The 24,893-nt window shown below is 34.6% G+C and overlaps 2 protein-coding genes across 2 annotated transcripts in view; both read right to left on the bottom strand.

Moving 5' to 3' along the window:
- The window catches only part of LOC115874530, a 243,296-nt gene that overhangs the window by 42,709 nt on the left and 175,694 nt on the right, over positions 1-24,893 (bottom strand). The gene's annotated exons all lie outside the window — the stretch shown is intronic.
- Positions 1-24,893, bottom strand: part of LOC115874531 (interferon regulatory factor 2-binding protein-like A) — a 63,533-nt gene that overhangs the window by 3,543 nt on the left and 35,097 nt on the right. Inside the window, exons 3-4 of the mRNA XM_030889700.1 lie at positions 9,797-10,060; positions 783-1,075 (exon numbers count right to left, since the gene is read on the bottom strand). Coding sequence (XP_030745560.1) covers positions 783-1,075; positions 9,797-10,060 — 557 coding nt within the window. The remainder of the gene's footprint in view (positions 1-782; positions 1,076-9,796; positions 10,061-24,893) is intronic.

Raw genomic sequence — 24,893 nt, 5'->3', positions numbered from 1 at the left:
TGTTTTTGTGTATTGTGGTGATTTACTGTTTTTATTTTGCTGGATTGGTTTAGTTATTTGGCGAGTTGGTTAGCGTGGTTATTTGGAGGGTGTTAATTCATTGGTTAAGTAGTTGGTTTTTCGGGTTTGGGCTTTCCTTGCTCAAAAGTAGATTTTTCGGGCATTGCCCGAATTCGACTATTGAGCGTAACATATACATATAAGGCAATGTGCATAATTTAAAATTATTTTGAAATGTACAGGATATGTCAGAACTAAGATCCACACCAAAGTTATATTTTTTCTTATGAAACACCCGGTACTTTATATCATATTTGGATCCTTGGACACTATTTTTGGTACCCCTGTATAAATTTAACAAAGCAATAACATTTTTCAGTTAAAATAATCCTTTATCTTTAATTTCCTTCTTCATTTGTGTAAAAATACCTAGCCAGTTTTACATTAAACGCCGAACGCTTATTTTGCTATGGACTGTAAGACTTTAATTAGTAATTTATTTTATTTTTTTTATTAAATCAATGCGTTTATTGTCAAAAAATGTTACAATTTGTAGACAAAGGTAAAGTAAACAAACACACATGCTTACGTATTAGGCAAACGGATTCAATTATAAATAAGGAAGGAAGATTTATTATTTTTAATTTTTTTAAAAAAGTCCTGGCAATGAGTTCTGCTGTTTACTCCCAGTGAATATCGAACAGCTCTCTTCTGGAGCTTGAAAATGCGGTCAAATTGAGTCGCACAACACATATACATATTAATATTAATTTTTTTCTTACCTCAGATCCAGCACCCTGTCTCTTGATGCTCTCCCTGCTGCACGGGAAGCAGAACTTGTGATGGGGCACGCTGGGGCACTGCACGAAGTGCGTATCCTCCAACCTCTCCTGGCACAGGGTGCATTTAAGCGTGGCAGTGGCAGCGGGAGCGGCCGCGGTGGCTACGTTCTCTCCGGTGCCGGCCAGGGCTTCGTTGCCGCCGCCACTGGTCATGGCCCCGGCCTCCGTCGACGTCACTGTCGTGGAGCTGACGTGGCGCGAGCCGCTGGACCTGCGACTGCTCGTCGAACCGGCTGAAATAAATGGAAGCGATAAGTTGATTGGTTTTCTTCAGATAAGTATACAGGGTGAGTTTTCTATGATGTTTTCTATGGGTATCTCGGAAACTACTGGAGATAGAGAGTCGGTTAAATGAGGAAACAATTGCAGTTTTGTGGGGTCATAAATATGCGCCTTCCAGATTTTTGAAAAAGTTCATGGCTTACTAGATATTTCGAAAAAAAAACAAATTTCGGCTATTTTAAAAATTGTCCCTAATTCCATTATGACCTATTTTAGACAGAAAATTGTCAGATAAAAGTTGTAGATAATCACATCCTTAATGAGATTGTGTTCTCCGTTTTTTCCTAAAGCCTGTCATTTTTTACATATGACACAAACATATGTTTTTTTTAAACGGAAACCATAGTTGGCCATGACTTCATAAAAAGCGCCATATTTTAAGCTTTTCAGCGATATGAGCTATAATATGTTTTTTTTTCCGAAAAATTACTGAATTATAGCCAATTCGTATCATTTTTAAATAATTTCACTTAATTAGCCATGGAAACAAGTTCAATTGTCGTTGCTCTCAGAAATGTCAAACTGTCAGATCCAAACTTGTAAATTAAAATAAACAAAAATTGTAAATATGAATTCCTCAAATGAATAAAAGCGTGTAGGATATTGGTTCAACTTTCTTGTTTACTCAATATGTTTATTTTTTGTCAATAATGACATGTATTGACTGTTCCCATTCTAAATATCTTGAGAACGGTTGCTAGTAACGATTTTTACTAAGAGAGATTTTTTACGTAAAAAATCACGGAAATATATACTTTTTCACTCGGTAGTTTTATACAGATACGGACGAAAAATTATTACTCTTCAAAACTAGGAGTCACATTGACATCAAAATCAAATTTCTCATGTCAAAAAATTCCCAGACACCAATTTTCATCCAAATATTGACGTTACTTCAGAAATTGACCGCTTTGGAAACAATCGAAATAAAAATGAAACTTCTGCACCCTGTATCTCCGAAACTATGCGTTTTAAGACATACACTTATACGAACTTTTTTACTTATTTTTATCTGCAGAATATGCTGCCGAAGTTTCCGGAATACATTTCGGACCACCCTGTATAGTGGGGCTAGTATTAGCAAATTTAAAAGTCAGACAGTCATTTCCATAGACTTAAAATAAAATATAGACTGAGCATCTCATTCATAAATAGCTGGAACATGCGGTCAGACACTGTCTTGTTATTGTTGTGTTATTGTTTTAGGTTATAACGAGTGCGACACGAGCGATAGATAGGTTGTCTCTGTCGTAACGGTCGTTCCCTGACGACTCTGCCGAGAAACACAACACTGTCTTTCGTTTCTCAAGTACACCTGAACTCTCCGTATCATAGCCGGGTAATTTTTTTTTAATGAAGCTATAATTAAATTAAAATATATCGTATTTAAACTTTTTTTATATTTTATTAAGATTTAGGACAGGTTTTTAAATAAAAGTTTAGAAAAAACAATTTAGAGTCCAAAAGGATAAAAATAATAAAATACATGTTATAGAAGAAATTTTATAATCGAAATTAGGTAATTTTTGAAATTAATAATAAATTATTAATTTTAGTCAAACATTTACAACCCCTAATATTAATCAAAACAGGATCTATTCCACAGATATAATAGAATCGGCGACAGGGAGAAAAAAAATATATTGATTGTAATTTTTTTCTGGTGTGTGTGTTTTTCTGGTATATGTGTATCTAAAGTGATGTCTTATTATGTAAATTAGAGAAAACATAAATCTGTTCCATTAAAGCAAGGAAGGTGATAGGAAGTGGATAAAATAAAAACTACATTTATTTAACTCGGTACTGTCTTTATTATACCGGGTGCGTCTCAAAAGTGGCTCATCCCCCATAATTTTTTTATATTTTCAAAAAAAAACAAGATTTAGTATATTAGTATATGAAATAAATTAGGATTGATTGACGCATTCAATTGTTTTTGGTCACTTCCTGTTTCACCGGAAATGACTATAACTTTTAATTTTTAAACGGCACCCTCGGTATATTTCTACTTTATTCGATAGAAAATGACACTCTGAATAGAATGACATATCATATGTCAACTTTTGACATTTTCGCATATGGTTTAATTGTAATTGTAACACGCGGTTCATAACGACAATTTGACTCGAAATACCAAGTGTGTGGTATCAATATATTCATAAAAAATGCTTTTTCCAAATATGCTAATGAGTCACCCTTGTTCCATTTGAAAAAATTGACATATGTATGATTAAAAATACGATTTGTACATCTTTTAACCGGCCTAGACAAGACACGAAACCTATTAGACGATCAAAACTATTTTTCCAAGGCTCCTTGATTAAAACTTAGTGGATTGAAAAAAACTGGATTGAAATTAAAAATAGGATATGTTTTTAAGCGACAATGTCAAAAGTTGACATATGATATGTCATTCTATTCAGAGTGTCATTTTTTATCGAATAAAGTAGCAATATACCGAGGGTGCCTTTAAAAATAAAAAGATGTAATCATTTCGGTAAAACAGGAAGAGACCAAAAACAATTGAATACGTCAATAAATCCTAATTTATGTCATATACCTACTAACATACAAATCTGTTTTTTTTATCTGAAAAAATAAAAAAGTTATAGGGGTGAGCCATTTTTGAGACGACCCGGTATATTAAAAAATATTGTTTCATAATGTAATATCATTTTAAAATTCTTGTATGTTATTTTAGATTCTGAAGATAATTTTAGAATAAACCGGAATATATTTTTAATAAAAACATTATTAATTATTAACAGGGTTATAATTATGATTTTGTTACAATGTAAGTAAGTAAATAATGTAATGTAAAAGAAAAAATTCAGATTTTACATTTTACTAAAATATTATCTAAATAAGCGCCTTTCTACAACAACGCCACTGACTGCCAATGGGTAAATTGAGAGTTGCCTACCGGTCAAAAGTCGTTTCAAGACTTAAATGGATTATTTAAGTCAAATTTCTTGCAAATTTGGCACTGGCGAACCATATTTTATAGTTTTTGAACACAAAAAGTCAATAAAATAAACACTTAAGGACTACAAGCTAAGAAAATGCGTTAATACAGCCAGGGAGATAGCGGCAACAAAGCTTTACAGCACACGTGCGACACGTACTACAAGGTAATAAATGAATGAATAGGCTCCCTCGCCTCTAATCGGTGTTGTCATATTGTAAAGAACTTATCCTTATTAAACAGTATCCGACTTATAATTTAGTAGTATAAGGACTATTTAATACATCTATGGAATATTAAAACCTACTTTATTAAACTGTAGTATTAATATCCAATATATGTGTATAACAAGAAAAAAAATATTGATAATATTAAAGACGTGACAACATAGGCTGGACGAGGAAGGCTCGGTCGACTGTACCCAGAAGTAAACATGTGTACAAAAAAGGTTGTTTGTCCGCGTTGAGATGTAAATAGTGTAGTCTATATTTTATTTTAAGTCTATGGTCATTTCATATTGAAAGTAATAAATTCTATAAAGGAAATTCTTTCAACGTTTATTTTTGAAGGTCATTGTGACGTATACGTCTTTAGCACGTAACACAAACAATCGAATTTTTAAAGGCGTGTGTGTGTGTGAATATGCATGTTATTATGTATGGACGAACCGTCCATTCAATCAAAAGCAGGATGTATAATAAATAATTCAAAAAAGGAACCTATAAATTTCATACCGTACGAAGAATTGAATAAAACTATATCAGAATTATATTAAGACACCGTGAGTTATAGTATAATCCATTCTTTATTTGGAGGATATCTAGAAAAACAATATTCCAATTTAAATAAATCTATATTTTTAGTTCTATTGTGCTTTTTCATCCTTTTTTACACATTTTCAATACCAGCAAAATTTAGTCAATTGATCATTTATATAGAAATTTGTGTAGAACCACCTCCAATTAGAATTTCTGTCTTGTAGGTACAATCAGGTTGACAGGGCCATTCAAACACAGAACCGGACAACTCATAAAAGTCAGTATACATGGTATATGGTATAACCAATACACGCTGAGATTACATGTACTAGGTTGGAGTTGTTTGGGAAACCATGCTAGACTTATCAGGCTTGAGGGTAAATTTTAAAATTTTAGTGTGTGTTAATCTGTAGTGTTCGGGTCGCTCTCAGGGGTTTAAAAGCGGTTTTCTCTACAATTTTCTGTCTCACAATGTACCGTTTGTGTCCAGGAAGGGTTCATAGTTTCATAGTTGTCGATTTTCGAAAGAAATCAGTACATGTATATTATTTCGTATATATTTCATTTTATTGATTTTATGGAACGAACTGTTCATTAAAGTGTTGTAGCCTATGTTATAGGGCTTTTTTTCTCTACAATTTCCTGTCTTACAATGTACCGTTTGTGTCGGGGAAGGGATCATAGTTTCATAGTTGTCGATTTTCGAAAGAAATTAGTACATGTATATTATTTCGTATATTTTTCATTTTATTGATTTTATGGAAAGCACTGTTCATGAAAATGTTGTATCCTATGTTATAGCGCTTGTTTCTCTCTACAATTTCCTGTCTCATAATGTACCGTTTGTGTCCAGGACGGTATCATAGTTTCATAGTTGTCGATTTTCGAAAGAAATCACTACATGTATACTATTTCGTATATTTTTCATTTTATTGATTTTATGGAAAGCACTGTTCATTAAAATGTTGTATCCTATATTATAGGGCTTGTTTCTCTCTACAATTTCCTGTCTCATAATGTACCGTTTGTGTCCAGGACGGTATCATAGTTTCATAGTTGTCGATTTTCGAAAGAAATCAGTACATGTATACTATTTCGTATATTTTTCATTTTATTGGTTTTATGGAAAGCACTGTTCATTAAAGTGTTGTATCATATGTTATAGGGCTTTTTTCTCTACAATTTCCTGTCTCATAATGTACCGTTTGTGTCCAGGACGGTATCATAGTTTCATAGTTGTCGATTTTCGAAAGAAATCAGTACATGTATATTATTTCGTATATTTTTCATTTTATTGATTTTATGGAAAGAATTGTTCATTAAAGTGTTGTTTGTGTCCAGGAAGGTATCATAGTAAATATATATTATATTTCAGAAATCTTCCTAAGCCTTAGCCCGATCCTGTCGTGTTAAGCCCCACCCAAAATTCCAAACACACGTGCTTTGATTAAGGCTTGATTAAGGTGTGCAAAGCTTCAGCATTTGCCATAAAATAGCGAGCAATTTGTTACAAAACCTTATAAATTATATATCACTGTAATCACAAAACTTCAATCTATTTCCGTATTGTAACGGAATTTTAAATTATGTCTTTATTTTCGAGAAAATTTAGTCCAAACATGAGGAATATTTTGTTGATTGACCATCAAAATCTTAAAAATAAAGGAGTTGTCTAAAAATGTGCTACAATACGGATATAGTATAATCCTTTATCTTTAATTTCCTTCCTAATTTGTGTAAAAATACCAAGCCAGTTTTACATAAAGCATTAAATCCCGAACGCTTATTTTGCTACTTTTTCGGACTAGTGAAATAGACTCTTAAGGTTTGTAGAACTGAGGTAGTAAACTGACTTAGTAAATACGAAAGGAACAAGATTTTTTTCTCGCATTCTCAGTCTTCAAACATATTTTATGTACGGTACATTCAAGTTTCAAGTTGAATTAATTTTCTCCACTGATATAAAAAAGTAACAGTTAAAAACATCTATTAAAACGTTTCGTTTTCAAAAACAACACCGCAATAGAACCGTTATTATTCTTAAAGAACGCCGTTTTATTTATTTATTATTACGGTACAACGTTCGATATAAATTCTAGCGACTCTTGCTTTCGTAGAGAGACAGGAGAGAGAAAAAGAAACCGCTCCAACTGGTCCGGTTCTTGTTAGCTGTATTAGGCATTGCGGAATGCGAAGGAAAATAACTGTTCAGTCTCAGTGGCCAGACGAGATTTCTCAACTTGTAACGGTTGCCAGGCGAACACAAGCGTCTTGCTGAAGAGGTAGAAGCAATTATCCAATGCAGGGTCTTCCAATACAGAGCTGAAGTTCTAGTCTGTCCGACGAAATATACAGGCAAAATCACCCAACAAAATCTGTGTTAATTTGTTCTTTTTTTGTGACCAACAAATCTCTAGAATGGTGGAGAAATTCACCAGGGCAGAGAGATCTGATAAGCAGACAGTCAAAGCTGTAGTGGGTCTACTAACATTGTAAGCTTAATAGTTATCTACAGCTGATGGGATTGACGCACGAAGTCATGTGCAGATTTTGACAATTTGAAGAAGAAACCATAGTATATACAACATAGTAGTACTACAGATTATACAGATTATAAACTTTGTTTTTTCTTTATTGTTTTTCGCGGTTCCAATTTTCGGAATCGGGCACTAGTTAGGTTACTAGTTTGCGCACATAGCACGCCCACTTATGGCCTCTAAAACTGTGCACAGCGCCTGACCGGCACAGTTATTAGAGAGATATTGGAAAACCGAATAGTGCCTTGCAGTATTTACGCGTACCTTATCATGGTGAAAAATTGACTCGCGCATATCGCGAGTCAATTTTTAACGTAACACTGGCTAATAACGTTACCGCCTGACGTAATTTGCGGATCAATTACACCAAGCGCTATTTCTAAATAACGTTTAAAAACTTTCGGGGCCGGCCGGCGCGATCTTTTATTTTAGGTTATGTTTGAATTGTTTTGAATTATTACTTATTAGGTAATTTGATATTTAAGTACCTGGGATTAGATTGAATTAAATAAATATGGCCCAAAATATGGATTCCACCTCTTCCAATATTAAAGAACCTATAAAGAGGCTTAGGTTTACAGCAGATGACGACTTAGCCCTTCTAAGAGAATTTGTTGCCTGTTACCCTAAATCCACTGGCAGACGTTGAACAATAAAGCACTGGAAATAAGCACTTTAGCCCTTTAGTTTTAAAATACCTAGTAAACAAAACAATTTCAAAGTTTTAAATTCAAAGTTAGGTTAAGTTTAAATAGCGGACGCGACGCGAACAGAATTCTTTCCGATCTGATAACTATACATGAAGAGAGTTAATACCACCTCCCCTAAAGGAAATAACACCTGGCCTTATTAACGTCCATGCACGCTATTCGGTTTAGCGATATCTCTCTAGTACGCTGTTTATTGTTATTTTACGCGAGTTTACTTTTGCGCACAGGAAATTTTACTCGTTTGCACATCGTAAAAAACATAAAAACAATTTTCGTACCACGAATTAGGGACAATATTTTTATCTATATACTTATACGATACCTAATCTGTGGTAGTACATATTAGAAGTACATTACACGGAGACAGTTACTTTGACAAAAATGGATATTAACAGAATACATGTAATGCAACAGAAAATGGAAAGGTCCGTGTTGGGAGTTAATCTTAGGGATAAAATACCTAATGATACCATAAGAAATCGAACAGGAGTAAAACTTGATTCTCATTCATCCGTGATCCGATGGTACGATAATAATTTTATTGGTTGAATTTAAAGACTTCGATTGGTTAGAAATTTACGCAGTTTTTAAATTTATTGCATTTTCATGCCTTCGTTTATCGAATGTATGATTTGCTTGTGATTGGTGTCATTTTATATTTTTATTTCCATAGCGATTTAGCTGTTTTGCTTATAGTCTAAGAACTAGCACCGTTTTCGAGAGAGAATTTTAAGAAAGCTGGTTCTTTAATATATTTTTTGCTATGCTCTCCTGAACAGAGAGCGGACCGTCTGGCTGCCGGTAGACGTTGCGTTCACTACTGCGCATCATATCTATTCAACATCTGTTCATTACTGCGCATCACAAATTCGCCATGTATTTCAGTAACTAAGGAGGTTAGAACAAACCTCTGTGAAAAATATTTGGTTTCGTAAAAAAGTAGCAAAGTAATGTGGAAATTGCATCATTGTATCTCTACTCATAAACGAGAAATCCCATAAAACACACGAAAATGGGATACCCTGTAGATGTGATGCGCAGTAGTGAACCGCAGAAGTCTACCCGCAGACAGACGGCCCGCACTTTGATCAGAAGAGCACAGGAAAACATAGCGAACCAGCTTTCTTAAAATTCTCGTTTTCCCGACGTTGCTATTTCTTGTACTATTAAATTTTTATTAAGGTTAGATTAAATTTGTCAAAAAAGTGTCAAAACGTTCGTTATCGTACGATCTTTCGCCGTTGACGGGCTGGACTAAAAAAAATTACGGATGAAAAGTGACGGGAAAACGCTATGACCAATCAGAGCGCCGTCGCGTCGGACCATCATATCAACGGAAAAAGGACGCATGAAAATCAACCTTAAGGGATGCGGTGATCTTCTATCTCAAAAAAAATCATCTATCTCAAAGATCTATCTACCATCAACCATCTTAAATGGAACTGGGCACGACATGTGGCTAGGATGACAGCTGGACGGTCGACAAAGACACTTGCTGAATGGAGACCAAGACACGAGGCCTATAGAAGCAGACCTCCTAGCCGATGGACAGTGGACAGATGATATAAAAAAGAGTGGCTGGAAATTGAATTCAAGTGGCACAAAATAGAAAGACATGGTTAGAGTTAAGGGAGACTTTTGTTCATCAATGGACAAGCTAAGCTAAATGATAATGATGATGATGATGATAATGACGATTTACCTGTGGAGTTAGGCGAGTGTTGACTACCCCTGCTAGCGCTTCTCGGGGCGGCGTTTCCCGGAGGACTACCCCCTGTAGACCTGGGACTCCCCGGAGGCAAGTTATCAGCAACGGACATGAGCGCGGCCATCGGGTTCTGACCGGTAGTTCCCTGGGGCTGGGTTTGTGGTGCTCCCGGAACGGAAGTGTTTACATCTGGCGGTGAACTCGTTCTGTTCAGTGGAGAGCTGCTGGAACCGTTGGCCGAAGCGATTGACACTGGTACTGAAAAAGAAAAAAAGAAATTAATATAAGCACTATTAAATTATTGGTAAATAGATTACTAAATAAAAATACTACCGAGCAATGAAAAATAAGTGAAATAGTTGACAATAGTAGATTCGTGAGTCATAAGTTTTGAGTACCTGCAGGTGCTTAAAGTTTTCCATCTACTAAAGCTTTACTATCAAATAATATATTTATGTGACCTTCATCATTAAAAATAACACAAGTTAACGATAAGTTTATTTGAATTTTGTCCTCGATAACTAATAAATACTTTGTTATTCTGTATTGCAAAAATACGCATTGCAAATATCGTAATATTTAACAGTAAACAACAAATGAAAAATTTGCCGTCTAGCGAAATTAAAAATTTAAGTAACAATAAACTTGAGAATTTTTTTTATATTCCGTTTTGTTTTTGTTATAAGCGGTATATTTTTAGCAATAAAAATATTTTATCCTTGTAATAAAAAATCGAAAATTGCAAATTCTTGCTTTAAAAACTAGACGTTTATATGTGGTAGCACGATCGAAAAATAAACTTAGGAATTTGTTAGTCACAATTTTTATGGCGCGCCATATAATTGCAATTATTTCTAACTAACCCTAAAATCGTCCAACGCAGTATTACCAGTTATTTCAATCGTTGATTACAATCTTATATGAAGTTTCTGCATCTTAATGTAAATTTAACGCTCAATAAAGCGAAAAAACTATTCTCCAAAAATACTAATTCAGAACTTCCTTACAGACTTCCGGAATTTCCGCCCGACCCGGCAACGCCGCTCGAATCTCCACGCACTATCCGGCAACGCTGCCTTTCGAGTGACGCCACTTCCGCTGCCGCTATCAAAGAAAAAAGCGCACCGCAAACGTCAGTAGCGGCGGTGGCGAACGGCCTCGGCCTCCCGCGTTCCCCCTCACCGAACACTGTCGACCGCGCCCGAACGCCGGCGTGCAACGGACCGCTGTTACGTCACGCCGACGCCGCCGCAACGAAACGGGGTCACGTGACCGCCATGACCTCTCTCTCGCGGCGGCGGCGGCCATGTTGGCGGTCGTTTGCGAAAAAAGCCGCGGCGCGGTTGGCGGGAGCGGAAGGAGGAAAAACAAAAATTATGTCTGCCATGGCGCGGCGTTGCCGGATGGCGTGGGATTTAAGCAATATCAGGAATTACAATAAACCGTGTCCTAGGTTGTAATGGTCTGTATATGATGAGAAATATCTCTTATGGGATATTTTATTTGAAAAAGTGGTCACAAAAATGGGAAGAATAAGGGTTCACCGAATAACCACAGTGGCGCTAATGACGCATAAATCTAAAAAATAAAAAGTAACCATAGATAAGAGAATAAAAGTAACATAACCAAACATTACCCAAAAAATTGTAGTAAAGAAGATGGGAGTTTCTCAACACCTTATCCAGCTGATTCGAGGTCTGTACGAAAACAGTAGAGGAAAACACACTTAACACCTACTATCTGATTACTATCACTTTAATACTAGATTTTGACAAAATATTAGATTTTGTACCAAAATAATACAGATACAGACAGATACGTTAAGATATGTTAGGAACTTTACTTAAATGCAATTTGGCAACACGTAGCTAACCAAACGAAGCCACGAAGAACTGGCAACGTTGCGTAACAAGAAAGTTGCCTTGGTGGGTCGTTCTTGCAACCGTTCTGTCTCGTCGCTAACAGGAGATGTGGAAAACGTCTCATCTATGACGTCACTTCATTGTGTAACACAAATTGACCAAGAACAATTTTTTGACGTTGTGTTTTTGTTATGGTGTTTATTTTTGTTGCTCAAGATTAATTTTAACAAAACGAGAATTTTAACAGCATTCGCAGATTTAACACCATTCTCTAGAAATATTAGTCTGATTGATCTACTAGTCGTTCTACTCTGGTTTAACAACTTTTAATGCTTGTGTCTTTTGATTTAATTCCTGGTTCATAAATATGTTTTTTCCATAACAACTGTTAAAATTGCCTTATATCTATCAAAAATAGTAGATTAAATGATACTTTAACAGCGAGGATAGGTTAAAAACTTTATTTCTTCTCGCACGTTTTTTAATTGCTTCCATTTTTGAAAATTTTTGTATTCCTTTTCATAAGTTATTCGGGATTTAAATGGAAGTAGTTTGGATATGGCGTTTGTCGCCTCAGCCTGAATATCTGTTGGTAATTTACTTATTTCGTTTTGAGCCATTTCTGGCTCCAATTCAATCAGCAATCGACACGAAAGAGAATTAAAAAATATTGACTCAAAACTGACAACTAAAGAGACAGCTTTATTTATTATTTGCCAAACTACCTAGCCAACAAAACTCATCAATCTTCGAAATTTTTAAAACTTTTTTGATGGCATCTTGGTGAACATGCCAAGGAGGGGGCAACTTTGCCCCAATTGAACCATTTTCGTATCTATTACGGTTATGACTATTTATAAGACTCTAACTAAATAAGGTAAATACCTAATATAATTTTGATTTAACTACAGTTTTTGTATTTTTAATATTTTTTTTAAAGCGTCTGAAAAAATATATTTTTTTACATTTATTTATTAATATCTCTGAAACTATCAGAACATATCAAAAAACATCTTAGGACTATGTAAAGTGATCAGAAAGGAATGTAAAAATGCAATAATATACAGGGTGTTTTGATTGGTTTTCAACCAACAGTACGCTGTTCGCACAGAAAATTCTGATTGTTAGCTGACAGTCAGACCTGTTCGCGGATCTTTTGCAAATAAGTGTCCGGCGCATGCGTATTGCGACCCGACGTCATTAATTGGTAAACTTAACGTACAGCTGCTTCCAATAAAATTGAGTACGATTTGAAACATATTTTTATTATTTCGGGCAGTATATTCTATGATACCAGTCCCCCATTTCTCTGCTCATGTCATGCTGACGTTCTGAAAAATATATTTAACACTTTGTCAAAAGCAAAATTGTTTTATACAATGTCACAATAACCTTAACAAGTCAAAATACGTGACACATAAATATACACTGCTCAAATATTCGAATAAAATGTGTCAAGAGTCGTATTCATTTTTTTTGGAACCAGCTGTACAAAACGTGTGTTGTATTTGTTTAGTGTTTTATCTTCGAAAAATAAAAAAAAATGAGCGATAATAAAGAAAAAAAAATTCATAATCTTTTCGGTCGATATATAAAAAAATAACTATTAAATATACGAGCTTGGATAAATGTCGGAAAAATTCACAAGCTCAAAGAGAGGCAAAATAGTTCATTAAAAAAAATTACGGTAGACCTGATAATGATAGGAAACTGTTACACCTGTCTTGGGTCTACTAACAAGGCGTTGCAATCATCACAATAGGCATTTAAAGCTAATGGAATGTTAGAAGAAAAAAAAACGGTAAAACAATTATATGTCCTACGATAGCCTGGCGAATTTGCGTTTTTTTGGATATTAGACGATAATAATCCATTGGCAGAAAGCTTTTTGGAAAAGATAGGATGGGAGAATGTAACGTAAAAATCAGAAAATAACTTTCTAGAATAGGCCAATCGCATCGTCCCAATAGCTACAAGTTGGGTCTACAATTATAACTGTTCAATGAAATATTCATCCTTCGAATGATTTTAATAATTATGTACATTATATTGCCCTATCTTATTGACCCTTATTAACTTGATAACTGTTTTTAACAAATAAATATGCACATTGAAAAAGAATGTGAAATGGAAAACTGTTCTATTTTACTTCAATTTAACATTTAGTTAAACAATGTTCCTTGGGAGTAAAGCAATGAAAATTGGACCACATTCCTGACTATATTTAATACCAACGTCACAATTACCTCTCTCTGAACGAACAAAACTAAACGAGATAAAGCAGCCACAGTCGATTGGGTCAACAATAGAGAGACCTTCGTGGAACCGTAGCATGGCTATGACCTTTGAAACAAGAAAGAGTCAGCCGTTTGTCTGACTTTGTTACAAGCGTTTAAAGTCAGTCAGTCGAGGCAAAAGGTCATCGAACGCTTTAGTGACTGATTTTTATAGAACTTTCTCCCAGTTTAGCGTCTTAAATTAGAACAGAGAGTGCCTAGTAGCTCTTCGTTTGCGTGATTAGAATATTCTAATTATTGAATCATAAGTTTGGGTTCTGAGGTCATCTGTTTACAATTATTGTGAACCGTATGTTTACATTCAGAACCATGTCACGTTCAAATAAATATTACTGTTTTTTAGTTTTTTATGATTAGTTTTATATTTTTACTAGCATACACTTTTTACATTTGTAATGGTGATGATAAAGCAAAGCAAAAATTTCCATTAACATACAAACTGGATAAAATTTTCTCACATTTATGTCAGCATGAGAAAAAACAATATGGTAATATTATTATATAACAGGGTAATATTTGAGGGGTAGTTTCATCTCGTTGGAATTTGACTTTCGAAAAATCCGTTTGCCAAAAATAAGCTTTTTACGCCAAGCAGTTTAAGCAGAATCGTGGTTAATCAACCCCAACTTTTTGGAACACCCTGTATGATTTTTTTAAAAATTTCAAGATACCTATGTAAAAAAAACAAAATAAATTATGCGGGTCCAAGCGTTTTCCCGAAAGACTAACCGTTTTTAAATAACAAATATTGTAATATTTGTGGGGCATTGTCACCCTCTTGGAATTTGAGATTCGAGAAACCCCTCCTTATCGAACCTCTACACCCCAAAGTCAATCTGTTCGCCAAAAATCAGCTTTAAACGTTTAAGCAGAATCGTGATTACTCAATGGTCATATTTTATGAAACACCCTGTATAATTTTTTAAAAAATCTTAAAATATGTAAAACAATAAAATAAAATATACGGTTTTTAAATAAAAAATATTCTAATATTTGAGGGGTGGTTTCACCCCCTTAGAATTCGAGTTGCGAAAAGTCCCTTTTTATCGAACCTCTACACCCTAAAGTCAATCCGTTTTCCAAAAATCAGCTTTTTACGTCAAGGGCTTTAAGCAGGATCGTGATTAATCAATGACCAGATTTTTCGAAACACCCTGTATATTTTTTTAAAAATCTTAAAATATGTAAAAATAACAAAATAAAATATACGTGTTTAAGCGTTTTTTCGAAAACTTCACCGTTTTTTTAAATAAAAAATATTGTAATATTTGAGGGGTGGTTTCACCCCCTTGGAACTGGAATTTCGAAAAATCCTTTCTTATCGAACTTCTACACCCTAGATTCAACCTGTGTGCCAAAATTTAGCTTCTTACGTTGAGTGGTTTGAGCAGGATCGTGATTAATCACTGAGTCAGTCACTTAAGGATTTTATATATTAGTAGGTATAGATTATTTCAGTTAATTCTGGAGAAAAACATGAACTGCTGATGGACTAGCAAGGCAAGGATCATCAGAATCCTATCTTGGTCCAGAGCTAGTACTGAGAATACCCAAATGTATGACTCGCAGTGCATCAAAACTCTGGATCAGGAAAAAGCAGAAAGTCCACTGTCCACACAATTCTAAGACCACAAAGGAACTGCTAATGTTTAGCAGAAATAAAGCGCGGATTACAACAGGTCTTTTGACAGGACATATGGCTGTCAAGTCTTTGGAGTCTTTGCTGCAGACTCAGCGATAAAGATTCTGACACAGCAGAGCATATACTACGAGGCTCTGGATCGCAAGCGATCAACTTTCTATTTGGGAAAGTAAGGCTAGAACCGGAGGAACTGCATAAGCTGGTACAGGGTACTGTAATTGGATATTGAGTGCAGAAATCCGCCCAGCTCTAGTTAAAGAAAAGCTTGTAATAATATAAGAGAAAGACCTATAAGAAGTAAAAAAAAGTCCATTGAAAATGATGGTGCAAATGTACTTAATGTCGATGCAACAGAAATAAAAACCGACATATTACTCAATCCGCTAAATGAAAGCTCGCAAGTTTTTGTTACGTTTTGTGGGTTAGTCGTCAGGTTGAACGAACTGTTGTTGTTGTGTAACACTTTTCGAGGACGGAGAACGCTTGCGAGAGAGGGACAAAGAGAGCAAGACCAAACAAACAAACTATCGCGGTTAGGGAGGTACTTTTTATCGCGGCCGTTAGATCCGGCAACACCAAAGCCCAATTCCGCCAACTTTCTAGACGGAGTAAAACACGGGCTAAAGGCGGATCTACACGTCCGCTAGCTAATCCTTATCGATGTGGCGTTTTGGTAGGGATGTATAGAATATATCGAGAATTCAAAATATCGATATTGTAAAATAGTTATTTATGGTACTAGTGTGTTATCTTACATATAAGTTACGCTGGGAAATGTTTAGCTATAGCCTTGATGGCTAATTTTCTCAAGTGACTTATATGTTATAATACGCGAGTGCCATACAAAATTTTATCCAACAGCAGAACTGTTTCATGTCCAATCTGTAAAGAATAATTAATTTAAAAGGATCTACCAGTTCTACTTTCATTGTTGCGAATTAATAAATTATCAGGGTACGTTTATGTTACTATGCAATATAGATGTGCGCTTTATTTCTTTGTAAATAATTATCAACCAGCAAGTCAGATTTTAAAGAAAAATGATTCAGGAAGATCTTCCGTAAGAAATTATTAACCAGGCAGAGGCGGCTACAGCACAAATACTGCCAGAAAAGTCTCGTGGCGTATATGTTAGGGAATTCAAGGCGTTTGAAGAGTGGATGAAAGTAAAACATGTCAAAGGTATAAACGAAACTATCTTGCTTGCTTACTTCTTTGAACTACATAAGAAATTTGTTCCATCAACCTTACGGACTAAATATTCAATGCTCAAGTCAACTCGATTTATAAAAATATTAATATTTCCGAATTTCCAAAACTTATCAATTTTCTGAAATCAACGGAAAAGATCATAAGTCAAGGAAATCAAAAACCCTGGAACGTAACGATATCAACAAGTTCTTGGAAGAAGCCTCGGATAGTGAGTTTGTTGATTAAAACGGCACTTGTATGTCATGATACCCGATAAGAAGTCCAAGAAACCACGAAGTTTTACTATACATAATGCCGGAATGATTTCCTATCAATCCTGTGGAATTGTGCAGGAAATACCTACGTTTGAGACAGGGGTAGTCACCATAAACACTGCAGATGATCGTTGGTACCAACGATCATCTGCAGTGTTTATTAGGCAGGGCGATACCATGTCGCCAAAATTGTTTATTACTGTTCTTGAGCATGCATTCAAAATGCTAGCTTGGCAACAAAAAGGAATAGTTATCGATGGAGAGAGACTCAACCACCTACGCTTTGCGGATGATATCGTTATAGTGTCAGATAGTCTGGGAGAGATCAAAGACATGCTTCAAGAACTTAACGGTGCATTACACGAGATTGGACTAACAATAAATTTTGACAAGACTAAGATAATGACTAATATGGTGCCCAGCGAACACATACAAATTCACAACAACAGAATAGAATTAGTCCACAAATATGTATACTTGGGCCATGAGATCAAAATAAGCAGAGATAACCAAACCTGTGAACTGGCTAGACGAATTACCTTGGGATGGGCGGCTTACGGAAAAATGAGGGACATCTTTAGAGCAAATATCCCAATACACCTGAAAAGAAAGGCATTTAACGAATGTATCCTCCCGGTTTTGACCTATGGCGCAGAGACACTCACTCTAACAAAAGCAACCGCAGAAAAATTGAGAGTGACACAGAGGCGGATGGAGAGATCTATGATTGGTCTGACTTTTACAGATCGAGTAAGAAATGAAGAGATACGTCGACGTACGGAAGTGGATGACATTATCCAGCGAAACACAAAACAAAAGTGGAGATTGCTAGAATGGCAGACGGGAGATGGACCAAAAGACTTATAGAGTGGAGACCAAGAGCCGACAAGCGTAGCCAAGGCAGACCTCCCCCCCGATGGACCGACGACCTGAAACGAATAACAACTAACTGGATTGCAACAGCTAAAAACCGCGAGAACTGGAGACGTTTGGAGGAGGCCTATGTTCAACTATGGACGTGAAAGGGGGCTGCGTGATGATGATGATGATGATGATGTAGTCACCATAAAATAAATAGTTGAATTAGTAATTTATGAATAAAGCTTAGTAATTTCTATAAAATGGTGTGACTTTGAAATTATAACAAACTAGTTTGTTAAGAAATAATAAAAACGGATAAAAACGTTTTTTTTTATATAATATCGATATTTTGGCAATATTTATAGTAGATAGAGATTTGACTTTTCGAGGTAGTTATCGATACTAGGCCTGATTTCCAAAAGTCTAGCACCTTTGAGAATGAACTCTCCATATAGCTCTTTGTCAATGGCTTATCGTTGTGTAAAACAAAGAACAGCACATTTACCATAAATGGCTCTCACCCTACACATGGCTTCGTTTGTCAATCCCATCAACTTTAGATGTCTATTAAACTTACAAAATACCTTGTTAGTAGACCCACTACAGCTTTGACATCATAGAAATCTCTATCTAATGTTCAGTTCCAAATAAATTGAATTTGTATATTTTCATCAGCGTTATAACACAAAATAGTCTAAATCTTTTGAATTTTTGTACAATAGCTACCAGTTCATCCATCTACCATGTCAGATGTGAGCAAAAAATAACGAAAATTGTTAACACATTTCTAGGTCTAGAAGAAAATCAGATTTTTTTAAATATCGACATTTTTATAAGAATCAACATCCCTATTTTGTTGTGGTCGAAGGGTTTTCCACATTTTCTCTTTATCAATTTGTTGTGGTCAGTAGTTGCGTAAATCCTTCGCCTTTCGTAGAATTCTAGTGTTTATTTATAGTGATTATTGGAATTTGCTACTACACGGGATGAACTAGTTTTAAAATAATACGGTTATATTTTGTTTAAAATTATTATTGCTGTATCTGGTTCACATTTCTCTGATGTTTATGATTTATATAATAATAGTTATTTATTATATAAGTGATCTAGAGAGCATTCACGCAAATATTCTTATGTGTATTAATCGTAGCAAAATTTATGGCTATTAATGTCAATGGTTGTAGTAGCATATTCCCCACAGAATCTGCAGCCGTTATTTCTTAGCTTCAATCTATTGAGGTGTTCATTGAGGAGACAACGTCCAGATTGTTCTTACTTAAATCAAGCAAAAACTTCGTGTTTTAGATCTTGGAGGATTCCCATTCCAGGTTACGGATAAACTCTTCTAGGTTATTGAATTCTGCTTTAAGTTGATTTCCACTTGGTAAGCAGAACGTTTCTGGTCCAGTTAATTGAGTGTTCGCTTCTTTCCTATCTAGATCGTTTGCTTTTTAATTGCCTTGTATCCCTTAGTGTGCTAGCACCCAGCCGTAGGAGGACTTTATTTTCTTTGCCTAATTTGTTCAGCTTTCTTATTATTCATAAGTATGATTGTGGGTTAAAGTCTTTAAAAAAAACGAATTTATAGAAAAAATAATAAATTAAGAAAATAAAAACTCTTCTATTTTTTTACCGTAAAAAACCGTCCTCATTCTCTAGTTCTTTCCACAAAACAACACGAAGATATTCTCATAGCCTAACTGTACATTTTTTTTTACTATACCCCGACCAAAACAAAGGTAAGCCTAGCCGTAGCAGGTGCCCACCATATGGCAGATCGATACCATCAGACAACCCAAGGAATCCGACAACTGTATCGTAGGTTCCCAGAAAAATGTCTAGGATCCGTTGCCATGGGCTATTAATATCAAATTTGACAAGGTAAAAAGGGCAGTAGGTAAGGAAGGATCTTCGAGGTAATTTTTTAAGTTTCGTGTAGCAGGTGCCTTCTATAACAGCTGTTTTATGGTAATTGAGCGGTGTTAATGGTCGCATGCACCTGACCATTTTGATGGTTATCGTGTATCATCCTCACGATTCCTTTGTTCATTAATACTTAAAATTACCCTATAAAAATATATATTTAGACGTGATGACATCATCATACTGGGCTAGAATTATGTCATAGAATAGAACAAGCTCTATTCTATTGGTAATGGTCTTCATTTGCGATCTTGTATTACGATGTTGTAAGAAGTTCTTGTAAGAAACTCTACTTTTATATAAGCTTATCATATTGTTCCATATTCGTTTCTTACTTCCTGGTTAATAGTATTTTTAAATCGTCTAAACTATGCGTTTCTGATGTTTAATAAATGATTAAACGGTGCTCAAAATTGCGATTCTGTATGAATTAAACACTACTTCGCCGATTCTTAGATAGAAACTATAGAAAACAAGAAATAGCCATCTTATCAATCTTATCGATAGTCAAGCAGTTCAACTCAATTCAAAGTTGGTCAAAGAATGTCTAGATGTCGCCTAGAGAAGCTGAAAAAATTAAGCAAAAAAAAGTGCTGTATATTGAAAAATAGTAATTTATATATCAATCACTAATTCTAAAATTCTCTAACACAGTACTACTAACTACTTCATTGTTGAAGGAATCGTTGCTTGGAACTACTTAATTAGATGTTCCCAAAAAAAAGATCAGAACTCGCAATGAGAAATCCCGATAAAGTTGTTTTGAGGCAAACATGTGTACGAACGCATATAAATAGAACAATACTATCAACATAAATCACACACGAACTGAATGGAAAAATATTTATTGTTGTGTCTGTCGCCAACTGACAAATAAGGAAAAACAATTAATCGCGAATCAACAACAGACTAATAATAAAAAGTTTCGTTCGTGAACTGGCCTAAAAATATTACGTTTTATCTGTGGCAAGATAAATGTTGAAAATAGACCGATTTTTTCATCCGCGTATCGCTCTGACACATGTCGTAAACACAGTTCATAAACAAATACGAGATAAAAGTTGTATGTGTGTTTGTACTTTACTGGTCTCGATGATAAAGTAATGAAATTTGACCTTTGTTGGTGATATAATATATTTTTTTTTTCGTTTCTTATTAAATATGATTTTATTTTAGGTATGATGGTTAGTCAGGCTGGGAAGGAAAATGGGGAAAAACCAAAACACCTTGTCACTGAGTGCGCCGAGACGACGACAATTCGTGCCATGAACTTTGCTACGGCTGATGTCGAGGATAGAGAGCTGGCCTCTGTGGAGCCGTCTCAGATACTGGCTTTTGTTAGAGCCCCTGAGACTGTATGATGAGTTATAACTCGTTATTACTCAAGAAAGGGGAACACACAATAGATCTGTAAGTAAACTCCCCTCACTGATAAAAAAGATAGACTTGAACTAAAGTCGTCATCGTTCTTGAAAAAAAAAATTTAGTGGCAAGAGAATTTATTTTAGGGTAAAAGAAAATATTTTTTCTGAAGAAAAATTCGAAAATTTCTCTTGAATCTATTTTCATTCAACCAAGTGCAAGTTACTTTGTTTTAAGATAATAAGAAAAATACGCTAGGAAGTACTTCATTCAAAAACATGGCCATTTTTCCAATAACTAAATACTCTTTTGATGAAAAATAATAACGACACGCAAAGATGATGACGAAGGACGGTATATACAATCAGTCGGCAGTCCGATCAGTCGTACGTGGCACTTCATAGGTCGCACATCATAGTACGCACGGGTTTTGTTGCTTGGAATTTTCCACTTGGAATTTTCCATAATTTGCTTTTTAAACGCATATCGTATAACAAATTAGTGATCGTTATTAACATGCATTTGTCATTTTTTATGGACAAATTTTAGGATATATGGATTCTTTAAAGGAGTTTCTGAAAAAATGGAAATTAGAGCATTTGTTTGCTATATTTGAAGGTAAGAGACATTTACCTAATGCACCTGTTTAGATAATGCATGCGTGATTATAGATAGAATAAGAATATAGGTATCGTTTTTTTTTGCAAATAATTACAAAAAATTTAGAATTTCAAGTCGTCGTATTAAAAAATTCAAAATGTGACCAAAGCTTATAATTTTAATAATTTATTTGTTTTACTTTTATTAATCGTGATGTAAATTTTTTTTCTAATTTGTAGAGTGATGGACCACCTCAAAAAATACCAAGGAGTGAAGAAGCAGAAAGAAGTACTATCGAGGAAAATAATATCACTTTACTTACAACAGACCAGGAAAACCTAAATTTATTAGAAAATAATATACCTCGTAATATGCCTGTATATGATGTATAGACTTCTCTTAAATCAAAATAAATTTTAGTTGAGTCAATAGTATTCGTTATTGGTTTAAGAAAAATGTCTCTTTAATCAAGAAATGGTCCCTTTTCAATCAAGAATTTTTGCATGAATCAAAGAGACTATTGTTCTTGTAACCAGAACTTCTTTGCATATTCATTTTGGGTCAAGAGTGAAATACTTTGGACAGATAGAGTCTTCTATTCTTTAAAGTAATTTTTTAAAGCTTATGAAAAGATAGTTAATGCTTTGGGCAAAGAAACGTCGTTCTTGGCCCTATTGAAAAGCGCCAATCTTTTGGGTCAAAGCAATACCACCTAGATATTAAGAGTCTAGGTGGTGACTTGTCTAGGTGGTATTGGTTAATCCCAAACGGAAACTACTTGTCAGAAGTTAGGTTTACAGATATACAAATTTGCCTAACGAACAAAAAAATGCTTAACGTTTCGGAAAGTTTATCTCTTTCCGTCGGAAGCAAAAAAATACAAAGAATAAAGAAAAAACTATTTAAAATATTTAAATTCAACTATTCGAGAACACTTTAGTTTTTTAAAACAGGTACGTCTACAAAAACCGTTGACGTTCTGTTAAAATGACATCATATGAAGTTAAACTTCAAAATTAACAATTACTACTTGATAACAATGACTTAATAAGGTAAAACCAAAAAGCCCCAAACTTTCTGTATGATTATTTTTAATTTTTACGTATGTTATGTTTATTTATGTTATGTTCTTTATAATCAAAGAAGCGATTGCCATACATTACTAACATCTACAGATGCAAGAGCAATACCTTTATTTTTATTAGATTGTATTAAAAAAGCCTCTTATTTTTCTTCTAGAGGCTATCGCTTCTTTCATTATAATTTTGGCGTTATTAAAATTTATTCTGTGTCCTGGGTCCCATGAATGCTGACAAATCTTAGATTTGCGAAAATCTCCCTTTTTTTTTAAATAATGTTTATGTTCTTTAATTCGAACATTTAAGGGTCTAGTTGTTTCACCAATGTAAAATTTATCACATTCACATGGTATTTGGTATATTACATTTTTTGTTTGTTGTTCTGTATTCATTGGTTTAGTATGTGATAAAATGAAATGTGTAATAATGTATGGCCTAGACTCATCTGGCAAAATAAACAAATACTGAACAAAGGACAAAACATACAACCATGCGAATCTCAGAAATTTTATATTGGTGAAACCTAGACCTCTTAATGTTCCAATTAGAAGAATATAAAGGTTATTTAAAAAGGGCAGATTTTTGCAAATCTAAAGTGTATCAAGAGATTCATGGGACACAAATATAAAGTATATTTTAATAATGCAAAAATTAGAATGAAATAAATGAGATAGCCTCAAATCAAGCCTTCTTCTTTTGACGATTTATTTATTATGGTGTGTGGATTTTAGATGGTCAAGTAATTTCGATGGAATGTTGCTAGACATTTTGAAAAGGATCAGACTGGAAAATGTAACCTAGAGATCAGAAGAGGACCACAATAAATCTGAAAAAGTCGATAACCCACCAAAAAAAATCTAATCCCCAATAAATAACAAACTACTGGTCATATTCTCATCTAAACCCCCATTCTAAAAATGTTTCCTTCCATGTCAAACAACGGTTTTTCGTCCGCAAGGGGACCAGGTAGGCCGCAACCGGACAGGTAGATACATACACACAGCATAAAGTTATAAATGAAACGACGCAAGCATAGACTGACTACTCACACACACTTACAAATACACGCACAAACAAAAACTCGCACAACCAGTTGTGAAAGCCGACCCGGTGACGTAGCAGCGATGTAGCCGGGCGAGGCGGCGTTGCCGAAGCGCGGGCCGTGTTGCCGGCTCGGGCGATCGATGTTGACGCAACAGCGAGCTTTCCGGTGCAGATAAAAATATGGGTTACATTTTATTTCGATTCGGCTGCATTCGGTAACATCTCAAGGTTTTTAACATCGTCTAGGGAATTAATAATCTAGGAGTTAGCACATATATGAATGGGATTATTGAAATATTTTTGTAACCTCCTATGATGGCTTAATCAGGATGCAATGATTTAAATCAAAAAAATCAACTTGTTTAAAAACTTATGATAAATCGAAAGATAACTGTAAAAATTATAAAAAACTTTTCCTATAAAGCTATAAAAACGTATTCCTATATCAAATATACCCTATATCAATTCATCAGAAAAGTACAGTTAAGTTATACTGGCTGTTGTAACGTTTAAATACATTAATAGATCGAAAAATAATTGTAAAAGATCTAACATATAACACATACCCCTAATATCTATTCATCTATTAAAATGGACCGGTTTTTGAAGTTATTTCATGTGAATCCATAACACTTCTAAATGGCAGAGCTTTATTTTGAAATTGTGAAGTGCCAGAAATCCGGTATTTGAATACATTTCATTCACAAACTCTAGTGCAGGATTAGTATTTCTACCGAAATTTTGTTCTGCAATAAGTAACCTAACCTCTGTAAAACCGTCTCAAATACTGGCTTTCGTCGAAGCCCTGAGACTATATGATGAGTTATAACTCAAGAAAGGAAAACAAAAAAAATCTGTTAGACAGGATGTTAGCTATATGTAGTTAGTTAATGGCGTTTATAAAAATATAAGAAATACCTATATTAAAAAAACTAGACTTATTGGAAACCTACAA

Source organism: Sitophilus oryzae, unplaced genomic scaffold, assembly GCF_002938485.1.
Source record: "Sitophilus oryzae breed Bouriz unplaced genomic scaffold, Soryzae_2.0 scaffold_1297_pilon_pilon, whole genome shotgun sequence".
Classification (NCBI taxonomy): Eukaryota; Metazoa; Arthropoda; class Insecta; order Coleoptera; family Curculionidae; genus Sitophilus; species Sitophilus oryzae.
Note: the sequence above shows the minus strand (reverse complement) of the source record. Positions and strands in the feature narration are given on the sequence as shown.